General features: G+C 39.5%; 2 protein-coding genes across 4 annotated transcripts in view; one reads left to right on the top strand and one right to left on the bottom strand.

Moving 5' to 3' along the window:
* Positions 1-12621, top strand: part of ARHGAP18 (Rho GTPase activating protein 18) — a 193862-nt gene that overhangs the window by 81042 nt on the left and 100199 nt on the right. The window lies entirely within an intron of this gene.
* LOC105721322 (dnaJ homolog subfamily B member 6) lies at positions 3482-4906 on the bottom strand. The gene has a single exon (XM_012458366.3). It carries the CDS (start codon positions 4802-4804, stop codon positions 4079-4081), a length of 726 nt encoding a protein of 241 aa, XP_012313789.1. The 5' UTR covers positions 4805-4906; the 3' UTR covers positions 3482-4078.

Raw genomic sequence — 12621 nt, forward strand, 5'->3', positions numbered from 1 at the left:
GCCATTTGCAGTAATTTGGAATGTTGGAAACTGGTAATTTACAACTTCTCTGAGACCTATGAACTGGAGTTGCAAGTCCTAAAGGTGGGGTGCATAGAAGCTGGTCCCTGCATACCTATTCAACATCTGTAGCCAATTGTCATCTCGAAAAGATGAAACTGTGCTTGTAAAGAATGGTTTTATGGCTGGGTGCAGTGGCTTATGCCTGTGATCCCAGCACTTTGGAAGGCTGAGTCAAGTGGATCACCTGAGGTCAGGAGTTTGAGACCAGCCTGACCAACATGGTGAAACCCCATCTCTACTAACAATACAAAAAAAATTAGCCAGGTGTGGTGGCAGATGCCTGTAATCCCAGCTATTCAGGAGGCTGAGGCAGGAGGCGCTTGAACCTAGGAGGCAGAGGTTGCAGTGAACCAAGGTCATGCCATTGTACTCTGGCCTGGGCAATAAGAGCAAGACTCTGTCAAAAAAAAAAAAAAAAAAGAATGGTTTTATTAGGGAGGGAATTCAGTGAAAGATGCCAGGATGTGTCCTCTGACTCCTGAAAGAAATACCAATCTGGAAAAAGACGAAAGTCTGTATAATTTAAAACAGTTAAACAAATAGTTGCAAATCTGAGGATTCTGGAAGCTCAGCCCATATTTCTCTGGAACATCAAGGTAGGTGGCTTTCTCAGTATCCTAGGGAAGAGACTGAGCTTTGAAGAAGTTGGTGCCTGGTGAGGAGCAAGGCAATTCTGGGTAAGCCTCTGGTCTTTGCCAGCTTACCTGCGCAGGAAACCTATATCCTCATATCTTATTGGTGGAGTGGTAGGCTGAAGGCTTCTCTGATTGGTGAGGTTTGGAGGTGAGGTGGGCTTTCAGATGTTTCCTGAAAATCACCTATAGAATGTGCAGAGAGCCTTGTGGGAATGGCTGGGAAGGCAAGCTCATGAGGAGATGAGCAGCTCAGCCTGCAGAGGACAGTGCAAAGGAGAAAGTGGCTGAGGAACACAGAGCAGCCATGGTAGGAGGGTTTGGCAGCATGGGAGTTCGTATTTTACACTGTTAGTACTTACCACACAAATGAATGGCCTTGCTGGGAAAAGAACCTTTATCCAGAGTGGGGATCCAAGGAAATAGTAAGAGTTGGGTTCTGAGGAGCTGTGCTGCATCATGGGAGAACTAGGTGTTAGAGCCTTTTGCAAAAACCCAAATGTATTTAATTTTTCATTAGTACAGCCTTTTTCTTTCCTTTTCTGCTATTTTTTCTGCCCTGCCTCCCCCCACCACCCAATGTAAGGGCTGAAGGAGATTTTTTCTTTTACAGTGGGGTCAACTTGCTTTTGATTTTGAAACTTGTTGCCAACATACAGGGTTTTTGAATAAAGACTTCTTCGTTTCCCAGAGGAGGGCTTGAGTAGGGAGAAAACCATCTGGACCTCTCACTCCTGGAAACTCAAGTATTAACTATATTTATTTTTGTGTATAGATCAGTGGAAAAAATATGAGGAAGAAGGAGAGGAAAAAAAGCAACCTTTTATTTTTGAATATGGAAAAAACTATCAAGTGATCACCAACATGATCAGCACATTTGATGGTTGCATTGAAGTATTAATAGAATTTTTTAAAAGACTGGGCTTTTTTGACATCTCACTTTAATGAAAAACGTATAATAACTAACCTTTATATTGTACCTTCAATTTGCCTGGTATTATGTGGTTTATAATACTCTATATTTGAATATTGACTCATTTATATTTCACATTTTTTTTTTAGACGGAGTCTTGCTCTGTCAGCCCAGGATGGAGTGCAGTGGTGTGATCTCAGCTCATTGCAACCTCTGCCTCCTGGGTTCAAGGGATTCTCCTGCCTCAACCTCCCGAGTAGCTGGGATTACAGGTGCCTGCCACCATGCCCGGCTACTTTTTGAATTTTTGGTAGAGATGGGTTTTCACCATGTTGGCCAGGCTGGTCTTGAACTCCTGACCTCAAGGGATCCACCCACCTCAGCCTCGGGCTTCCAAAGTACAGGGATTATAGTTCTGAGCCACTACGCCCAGCCCTATATTTCATGATTCTTTGAGGGTAGATACAGTTATGATCTCTATTTTATAGTTGGGGAAAGCGAGGCACAAAAGTGAAGAGAACTTGCTCAAGGTGACATGCTAGGAATGTGGTGCAGCTGCTTTCAGACCCTGGGAGTCTGGTTCCAGAGGCGGTCCTCCTAATGACTACCCGGTGCCCACTGTCCACTGCCGGAGTCTGAGGAAGCAGTAATGACGTTTCTCTATTCCAGTGACCTTGCATGCTGGATTTGCCCAGTTTACTTTGGAAGTACCCATTCCACTTTTCTAGGATCGTGAAATGTTGTATTTAATACTCAAATATCTTAGTGCTGATATCTTCTCTAATTCTAGAGGGCCTTTCACAGATCTTATTGAAAAATTCCTTGAGGTAGTATTAGGCTTTGGGGTAATTTATTTATTAGACAAATTTCTTGGCTTTTATGATTTGGCTAAAGTATGGTCAGTCTCTGTACTTCCGATTGTATGCTAAACACGTGAAAGTCATCAGATGGCCAACTACAATGATTCATATTGACTTCTACGCATGTATTAATGCTGTATTGGAGGACACTCTGTGTGCCGAAAGCTCCATAATACCTTATGTTGGTGGATGCCTTCTGGTGTGTATGTGTTTCTGTGAAATTTACAAACTAACACACAGCATTCTAACATGTTCACTTAGGAATTTTCAAAAATTTGCCCTACAAAACAACATTCTCACTAGAGAAAATTTGGAAAAATAACAGCATAAAAGAGGAGGCAGAAGGCACTTCTCAATATAATGCTACTCTAGAGCTAGCCACAATTGAGTTTTATTTTGCCTCAGTGTTTTTTTTCCCCATGCACATTCCTAGGCGTGCTATATTAAAGCAACAATTTGTGTAGTTAATCTGTTGCTCTCCCCACAGTTACATTGCAACTAGGGTATTGAATGCAGAATGTTTTGCACTTACATTTTTGCTGGAGAAACCACAGATCTGTAGCCATTTATAGCATTTCTTAGCTATCGCATGCATCGTTTCCTCTCCTACTTCCTCCTGCCACCGGCAGTCCTGCCGCTGGCCTGCCTCACCACTCCTGACATCTGAGTCATCACTGACATCTCTCTCCCCGGGCCTGCTCAAGGAGCTGTCACTAAGCTTTGTTGTTTTCTTCTCTCTAAGATTTTTCGGCTCTGTCCTTTATTTTTCAACTGCCCCAGCTCAACCCTAATCTGCACTTCAGTCAGTTCGTGCTGTCAGTGTCAGTTTCTCGGCCTTGAGCTCCTTCTCTTTTCAATTCACACTTTAAAAAGTCATTTTCTCCCAAGTGTCTTCTCAGCATTCCTTTCTTAGCAGAACTCCCCCGCAGTTACACTTCCACATTACCTTCCAGGTATGCCTACATCATTTTATGATTCTTTTTTTTTTTTTTTTTTTAAGCAAATGACAAAGACCCGGTTTACCAGCTTTACTTTTTTAAACCTAAGCTTAACATTACATATTTAAACAATTGTCAAAACTTACTAAGTTGCCAGCATTCATGCACAACTAGGAAACATCCGTAATTTATATTAAACCAGAAATGTATTACCATTAATGCATTAATATCTTTCACTACTAAATACTGAAAAAAATGGAAATTATTTCTGTAGAAGATTCGTCCTGGCAATGTTAACTTCACAGCAGGCCGACACTACGTGGCTCACGTTTCAGACACAATGAAAAGCAGGTCCATGCTGGTGTTAGTGTACAATCTTATCCTACACTAAAGAGTCAAGACTCACCTTGGAGTACGTTTAATAAAAAAGCAAAGTGCATACAGAGATTTACAAAAATTTTAAAGACAAAAAAAAAATGGTCCTATTATGTGGTCCCAACAATAAACTCAAAAGTCTATGACAAATAGAGGCTCCGATGAACTGTTTATAAATACTTTAGGTACAATTATACTGAAAGTCGAGTTCGTTTGAAATCTTCAAAAAAATGTTCCTGTTAATCCTCAAATGGTGCTTGTTATAGTTTAACATTTCTGTTAAGTGCGTGCGTTGAATTACTTGTTATCCAAGCGCAGCAGCTGCTCCTTACCATTTATCGTTAAGGACTTTAACTGGCCGTCTTCGTCAACCTCTACTCTTTCTTGACCATCCTCGACAATTCTCTTTGTAGTGATTTTTCTGCCATTAACTATTTTAGTTGAAGTTGATATCGATTTGAAGTTGCCCATACCACTACCGCCAAATGACGCAGAAGAAAATGAGGTGAGGCCTCCATGACCCAGTGACCCAAATGAAGTAAATCCTGTATCAAAAGAAGGAAATGCACTTCCAAAAGATGGAAATCCACTGAACGCAGAGAAGAACGACCCCGTCCCTCGGCTTCTGCTTCCTCGGGGACCCCTTCGATTCCCAAAGAAGTCATCAAAAGGGTCTTCAAAGAAGTCAAATGAAAATGGGTCCCTTCCACCAAAAAATTCCCTGAAGACATCATCTGGGTTTTGGAATGTGAAGCCAAATTCAAATGGACTGTCAAAATGAATTCCACCTCCTCCTCCACCATTTAATCCTTCTTTGCCGTATTTGTCATAGATGTCCCGTTTCTTAGCATCTGACAGCACCTCATACGCCTCTGCTACTTGTTTGAATTTTCTCTCTGCTTTTTCTGTATTCTCAGGATTTTTATCTGGGTGCCACTTCAGTGCCAGTTTCCGATATGCCTTTTTAATATCCTCGGGTGAGGCATGTCTCTGCACGCCTAGAACTTCATAGTAATCCACCATGTTTCAAGAGATTGTTGGAATAGGTCCGAGGACGAGGGCGGGCGGTGGTGGGACGCAGGGGAGGTGGGGGTGACGGCCTGAATCTCTTCACGGGTCCAGCACTACTGCCCATTTTCTGATTCTTGATGGTGTTCTCATTCACCATATCCACTCCATGCAAGGCAGAGATACACCTTGCTGCTTTGTTATTGTGTTGTTAAAGATTGGGCTGGTCCCGGAGAAAACTGTCAAATTAGGAAAGTTTTTGCCATCTCCAGCCTCTATTTTCCATTAGATTTTTGACTCATCAGGCCTTTTTTCTTCTCTTACTCATTATCATTCCTGCTCTATAACTCATACTGCTAATCAAAATATGAAAGGATCTGATATTGGTTGTTTATATGTAAATGAATTTGATCACAAATTATTTTATTAATATGTGATCAGTTTTAATGAAATAAAGTGAGTGCAAGTAATTACAGTTTTTCATTTTTAGAGGAAAAATGTCCTTCCTTGGAAGATAAAAAGTCAACAACCCTGTGCTCTTTCCTTCCACTTCAAATTAAAAGAAAAAAACAAAACACATTTTTCACACTTTTTTCCTGAAGTGTATAAGTCTGGGAATAACCATGGTAGTAAAAACAGAAAAGAGAAACAGGAAGAGAAAGAAAGAAGTAAACAATAAATAGAGTATAGTAAAATTATCAAGCTATGTCTTTTGATGAAAATGTATTATATGGTTTACTTTGATTAAAATGCATTATGTATGCAATTTTCTACAAAAAATTCTCATTGTGTCTTATTATTCAGTCCCTTGTTTATTCTCAGCTATGTGTCCAGTTACTGTATCCATCTTAGACTAGAAACTCATAAAGGCATTGAACATGTTGTCTTCTTTATCCCTGAATCTCAACATCTAGTTAATGCCAGGCATGCTGCGGGCAGTCAATAAATGTTTGCCAATTATGTGATGATGCTTTGGGAAGTAAGAATGTTACTTTTTATCTCCAGGGTTTTAGTTTATTTTTACTAGACCAAACTTTAGAATTCGACTAACACTAGTGGCAGAAATCTGTGTTTCAATAACTATCTACAGATAATGGCACCCAGTTGTCCTCAAGGAGATGCATTTGCAACCTGTATGAGTGACAGCTATGCTTTGATTCCTCTTGGATCTATAGGACTAGTTGGCTCTAAGACCTCCTGTATTGTCCTGGGAGGTCTGCCAGAAAGTGAAGCTAGCCTCAGGCCACAAGGAAATGAGGCAAGGGGCTTCAGTGGTCCTGTCAGGATACTGGCTTGGCAAAGAGAAAGGTGTGGGTTGTTTTATGTTTCAAAGCCAGAGTTATTTCTTCTTTGACCCTGACATACCTTCCTACTTAACAGACATCAATGTTGTCTTTTTCTTGGTTTAGCCAAAACCAGGGATTGGTGGGTGGGAGATGACGGAGCTTTTCTTCGGAATGTATGAAGGAGATTGAGGCAATATCTGCTTTCATAAACTGGATCTCCAGCGAGCTTTCCTTTAAAAAATAATTGTATGTAAAAACCATGTAATGATTCTGTTATTACAGTGTGTTGGCACAGTTGTTAAATTATAAATTTAATAAGCTAGGATGAATTTAGTAAGAGGGTGTAGGCCTTTCACTGGAGTGAAAGGACATTACTTGATGAGCTATAGCGGAGAGGAAACAATAGACTTTTTATGTAGCTGCCTGAAACTTTGGCTACATGAAGGCAAGCCAATAAATGAGGAAGAGGGGATAATGGATTGCCTAACCTGTGAACTTGGTCACCATGTTCTTTGAAAACAAAGTGAAATGCAATGTTTTAAGTCTTTGGACTGTCTCACAGTGATTGCCCTACATAAGACAGCCCTTGTCTAGTATTCTACAGATTTTGATTTGCTGTTTACTTTGCATTTGCCTTCATGTTGCTGTGTTTTAAGCCATGAAATGAATTATTTATTCTGTTTATAAAAGCAAAAAAAAAGTTGATAGCTCAAATAAAATGGAAATATATTTGTAATGGCATCATAGTATATGAGGTGGTATTTTTATTCTTGCTTAAGAGGCTGAGGATTGAATTTGAATACTAATTTAGAGCTGGAGTGAGAAGAAAGTAGATGGGGTTTATATACAAGCAATCATTGATTTATTGATTTATATGTAGATTTTCTACATCAGGATGTTTTCTTTTTTGGAGGACACCCTTAAGTACTAACAATATTAAGAAATACTTCTGGCTGGGCATGGTGGCTCGTGCCTGCAATCTCAGAACGTTAAGAGGCTGAGGCAGGTGGATCACGAGGTCAGGAGTTCAAGACTACCTGGCCAACATAGAGAAACCCTGTCTCTACGAAAAATATAAAAATTAGCCTGGCATGATGGTATGTGCCTGTAGTCCCAACTACTTGGGAGGCTGAGCTGAGAGAATTGCTTGAACCTGGGAGGTAGAGAGGTTGCAGTGAGCCGAGATCACGTCACTGCACTCCAGCATGAGCAACAGAGTGAGACTTAGTCTCAAAAAAACCAAAAACAAACAAACAAAAAAACAAAAAACTTTTGATTAAGGATTTTAGCAAGTGGATTCTACAATGGCAGCAATTCTCCACATCCAGGTGACTAGAGAAGGAGGTGAGTCAGGATTACAGTGGTCTGTATTACAGTTCTACTCAAAGGGTTCGATGAGGAAGGCAAAGATTTGACCTATCCTCCACTGTTGTAATTGCTGAAGTACAAAAGGCTTAATGGCTCCTCACTGTTTTCCTTGGAATCTTGAGGTTTATCCGTAATCTCTGGCTTACCCATATCACTTTGTCCTTAGGCTTTTATGCTCTCTAGCCAAGACTTGGTCTTTTAGTTAAGGAAAAGCAACTACAACTAGCACGTCCCCTGGATGAATGCCGTGTTACTCTTCCAGTTCTGGAACGGATCTGGCTCCAGGGTACCACCAGACCAGGCTTCAGCCTTGCCCAGATTCACCTCTGATCCTGAAGGCTCCTCAGAACCGGCTCTGCGTAGGGGGCTGCTTGCTGAACTTCGCTGGGTTCTTTCTCCCAGGATATAATACAGTGGAATGTCAAGCCAGAGTTCTGAAATGGGTCAGTGAAAATTATAGGAGCTGCTCAAAAGGAAATTCGAGGTTATGACTGATGAGGAAGAAGAGGGGGAAAAAAGAGGTATAATATTTGCTTTAATTCATGTGACACCTCCCAATATTCATTTTATTCAATTCTCACCGTAAACACATTAAATAACTTAAGGCATAAAGAACCATGCTTTTTGGGGACCCATTCAGAAGCAGAAAAACTCTTCAGGTGTGTTTGGAGCAGAACTGTAAATGCTCTGGCTTAGTCAAGTTGTATATTTTTTTCTTATTATCCTTTTTCATTCTTAGGCTTTCCATGTAGGTATGAGAGTCTGATAATGGCTTCCAAAAAAAAAAAAAAAAAAGGTCCTAATTCACAGAAGCTGTGAATGTGAACTTATTTGGTAAAAGGGTCTTTGCAGATGTGATTAAGTTAAGGATCTTGAAATGGGAGATTATCCTGGATTATCCAGTTGGGTCCTAAATGGAATTACAAATATCCTTTTAGATGGCAGAGGGAGATTTGATATGCAGAGAAGAGGCATGTAAAGATGGAGGCAGAGATTGAAGTCATGTGGCCATAGCAAGGAAATGCTGGTACCCCCCAGATCGATACTGGAAGAGGCAAGGACTGGATTCCCTAGAGGTTTCGGAGGGAGTGTGGCCTTGCTGACACCCAGATTTCAGCCCAGTGATTTTGCTTTCAAATTTCCAGTCTCCAGACTTTTAGAGAATAGATTTATTTTGTGTAAGCCACCAAACTTTGGTAATTTGTTACAGTAGCCACGTGAAACCAATACAGGAGGGAAGAGAAAAACAGAATGGAAAGGAACTTGTTCAGGAGGACTCTACCACCAAACTTAGTTTTCATGAAAGGATACCCTTTTATTTACTTACATATAATATAAGCTTTTACCACAAGCCAGGTTTAGTTTAATTCTTACCGTCAGATTAACTTTCCAAAAGCAGCCCTCTGATTGTGTCATGCATGTTTGTGTGTATTCCCAACATGACTATAAATCTGGAATCTGGTTTGACTTGTGTATAATTGTATCCACATTACTTGGCATCTAGTAGGTTCTCAATAAATATTTTCCAAATGAATACATGCTTAAGTATGAACATTTTCGAAATCAGGCCTCCAATCTGCTTTTCCAGATATGTTTCTCACTATTCTTTAAATGTTCTTGCCAGGGAAAAATATCAAGTTGGTGAGATATAAATAATGAATAATAACTACAGTTTTCCTTATGAATAATAACTGTCCAGATGACAGATGGCACTAGTTTAGACTGATTGAAGAATCAATATTAATTGGAACATTTTTGTTGGAAATTAGGACAAATCAGATGAATAGTAAGGATTTATTTTAAAATGTACATTAAAGTGTGTTTTTAGGGTCAGTAGAGATAAAACCCAGATGCATTCTATGCCTGCAATATGCTACAAAGACAATATTTAGAATAATGTAAGTAAGGCACTGGACTACCACTTTTAAAAACATTTTAAAATAAGTATTGAAACCAAGTAAGTTTATTCTGTTGTTTATTAAGCTTAGTCCGTTCTTAAACATAAGAATTAGTCAATTTTTATTGATTAGTTATGAATTGACTAATTCTTATGTTAGTCAATTCATAAACATTTTGTATCATCTGAAAGTAGTTTTCTCTTTGTGATATGCTGAATTTTGTACCCCAGATAGTATCTTGTCTAAGATGATCACATGAGCAAGACAGTTGATATTGTTTCCCCAACTTTTATTTTGAAAAATTTAAGCACTTAGAAAATTTTGTAATGGGTTATTGAATACACATAAATCTTATATCTGTATTCGAAGTTTTAAATTTAGAAAAATTTAATACTACAAAGCTCAGATAAATTAATCTCAATTCCTGCATGAGTCACAGACATTAGTATTTTTTGTTTGTTTGCTTTTGGTGAAGCTCCCGGGTGATTCTAATGTGCCAGCAAGTTTAAGAACCACTGCACTGTACCATTATCACACCAAAGATAATTATGGTCTGTCTAATATGCAGGCCATATTAAAATTTCCACAGTTTTCCCCCAGATACCTTTTATATGTTTTTGCTTCCAAATTCCATGGTTGCTATATCTCCGTAAGTACAGATGCCAATGGCTCCTGCGTTTTGCCAGGCATCCGTTGAGTGTGTTGTGTATGTTTGAGCAATATCTTTGCCTGTACAGCTTTTCTTGAGTACAAATGTTATATCAGCATGGATTTGGAAAAGAGATCAATAGAGAACTGCAACTTTTTAATCCATAATGCATTTAAGTTCAGATATGTGCTCAGGGATGTAAGGGGGAATTTGATTTCATGTTTTGTGTAAATATTGATCAGAGACCCCCACAAGGGCCTACCTTACTGACCTCTGAGGTTCAATGGGGCATGGTTTGAAAGAACACACACTTGAAGTTTGCACCTTCCCTGGTGGTATAACTGTATGCATATAATTATCTCTCTGTGTCTCTCAACAACAGGGATAATTCTACTTTGGTAGAAATGTAAGGCAGAGTTGATAAAGAAAATATGGATGATGCGCATATGAAAATTTTGTTTTTTACCTTTCAATTATTGCTATCTTGCACTTCCTTTCCCCTTCCCACATTAAAATTACTCATAGCTTTGTTAGTAATATTATTTCTGTATGGGAAACTTAAATGCCAGCCGGTGATGGGAGAGCTGAAGTTTGGGAGCAAAGGTTTCTGTGCAAGGACAAGGAAAACTGATGACAGGAAGAAGAGACTTGTGAACAGCGTTGCTATAATAAAGGACAAGAGGGTTGGGGATGTGTGGGAAAGAGCCAACCAGCTTTTCAAGGTACTCCTAATGGTAACAGAATTCTGAGAAATAGTGTAGCTGTGGTTATTTTGAGTCTTTCATTGAATATTCTATAAACGTCAATGAGGACATTTCCAGGAGTTTGTCAAATAGCACACAAATATAACCAAGAAATATAATCTAAATGCTTTAAAATAGTGTCTTAATTCTTTTGGATTCAGAACTTTAAATTGGTGTACTTAGTGAAAATGAGTGCATCAAACTGGCTAAAACTAGCTGCCCATAATCATAAGTTAGTGTATTTATTATGAACAAGCAAAGAAGGGTACAAGGGGGTATATTAGTCAACAAAAGCAATGTTTTATTGAAACTTGACCTTTGGCACAGGACTCTGAGAGTCTCTCTAAGTTTATGTTTCAGATCTGGCATTGCCATTTATCTTATCTAGGTTTAGTGATACGAAAATTCAGCGGTATTACTGCCTCTGAATCTTTGATTTTCCTTCCTCTTTCTTTAAAAAAAGGGACAATACTTTTTCATCTGTGTTTAGATAAACCACTTATTCTTTAATAATTTTCAAGAATATTGCTTTTACCTTGTAGTTATAGATTTTTGTGTTTAAGAGACTTTGTCGTTTGGTATAGCTCTGTTTTTTCACACACAAGGAAATGCAGTTTGGAGAGGTAAAGTGACTACTTAGGGGCCTAATGTCTAACTGGTGATGGAAGGACCGGAACCTAGAATCCCTGATGAGTGTTATGCAGTGAGTGCCTGCTGAATGCATCGCACTTTCCAGGAGCTTTTAAGAGTATTATTATAACATTGAAAATGGAAGCTCAATAAGGTGTATAATATTAAGCTCCATGAGTAGATTGAGTCTTTCCATTCCGTCTTCATCAGGATGGAAAAGGAATGTTTTCCATGTGAGCTCTAACTGTGGAGATGCCAGGGGTGTGAGGGCTCATAAACCATGTATGGTTGATTTTTGGATAGTCTGATGGTTTCATATGCTATTGAATATTCAGTTTCTGAATACCTTAAATCCCATTGAATAGATTGACCCTGTGATGTAGGTTCTAATGGTGGTATTTGACCTGTTGCCCCTCTGCAACTCATTGGAGTCATTTAACCTTTGTGGGTGGTTAGAAGGCAGAAATAACAGTCCTTACCACTTTCCCTTGTTAGAAGACATTGACTACTTTTGCTACAGATTACTACTTCCCCACCTATTACAGGAACACTGACCAACTGCATAAGATGTGAGAAGGCTTGGCCAGTCAGCAGCTCTCCTCATTCTCTCCCACATTTCTCACCATTCAGTAGCCTCTTCTGGAACGTAGCCAGGAAAGAATCAGAGTCTGACACTTGATAGAATGGATCAAGTACCTGACTTCAATGGCACCAACCAGGTTTTTTGGGTGGATCTGTTTTAAACATTGAGCAGAATAAGAGCTGCCTCTAAAAATGGCCCATTGCTCCTTATTGGTTAGTCCTTACATGTGATTAAATTGCTTCTCCAATTGTGGACAAGCATGGAGCAGGGTTGAGTGGAGTACGGTGGAGTGAGGTGGCTCTTGGCTAAACTTGGCGCAGGAGTTGGTCTGAAAATGGTAGCTATTTGATTGACAGCACAGGTAGACATAGGGATATGTGGAGGGGAATTTATTACCTGCATCTCTAGGAACAAGGAAAAACAATTAAGTCTCTATTTCTTGTTCCTGCTGAGGTACTCTCTCATAATGTCTTAGGGCTGGGATCCCAGCTGCTTCCTTGCTCTTAGGTCCATTTATACTAAGCAGGGAAAAGGCAGGTAGCTGTGCTGTAAGAGATGTTCCAGAGAGAAATACCCATCTTTTTTAGATATCTGCGGTAAATGCTTTTGTGGGCTTTCCAGATTACATTGCCAGATAGTGGAATGTGAAAGCTTCTCCAACACCCGCCCACACCT

The sequence above is a fragment of the Aotus nancymaae genome, unplaced genomic scaffold (genome assembly GCF_030222135.1).
Source record: "Aotus nancymaae isolate 86718 unplaced genomic scaffold, 86718_ANA_hifiasm-v0.15.2.pri h1tg000040l, whole genome shotgun sequence".
Lineage (NCBI taxonomy): Eukaryota > Metazoa > Chordata > Mammalia > Primates > Aotidae > Aotus > Aotus nancymaae.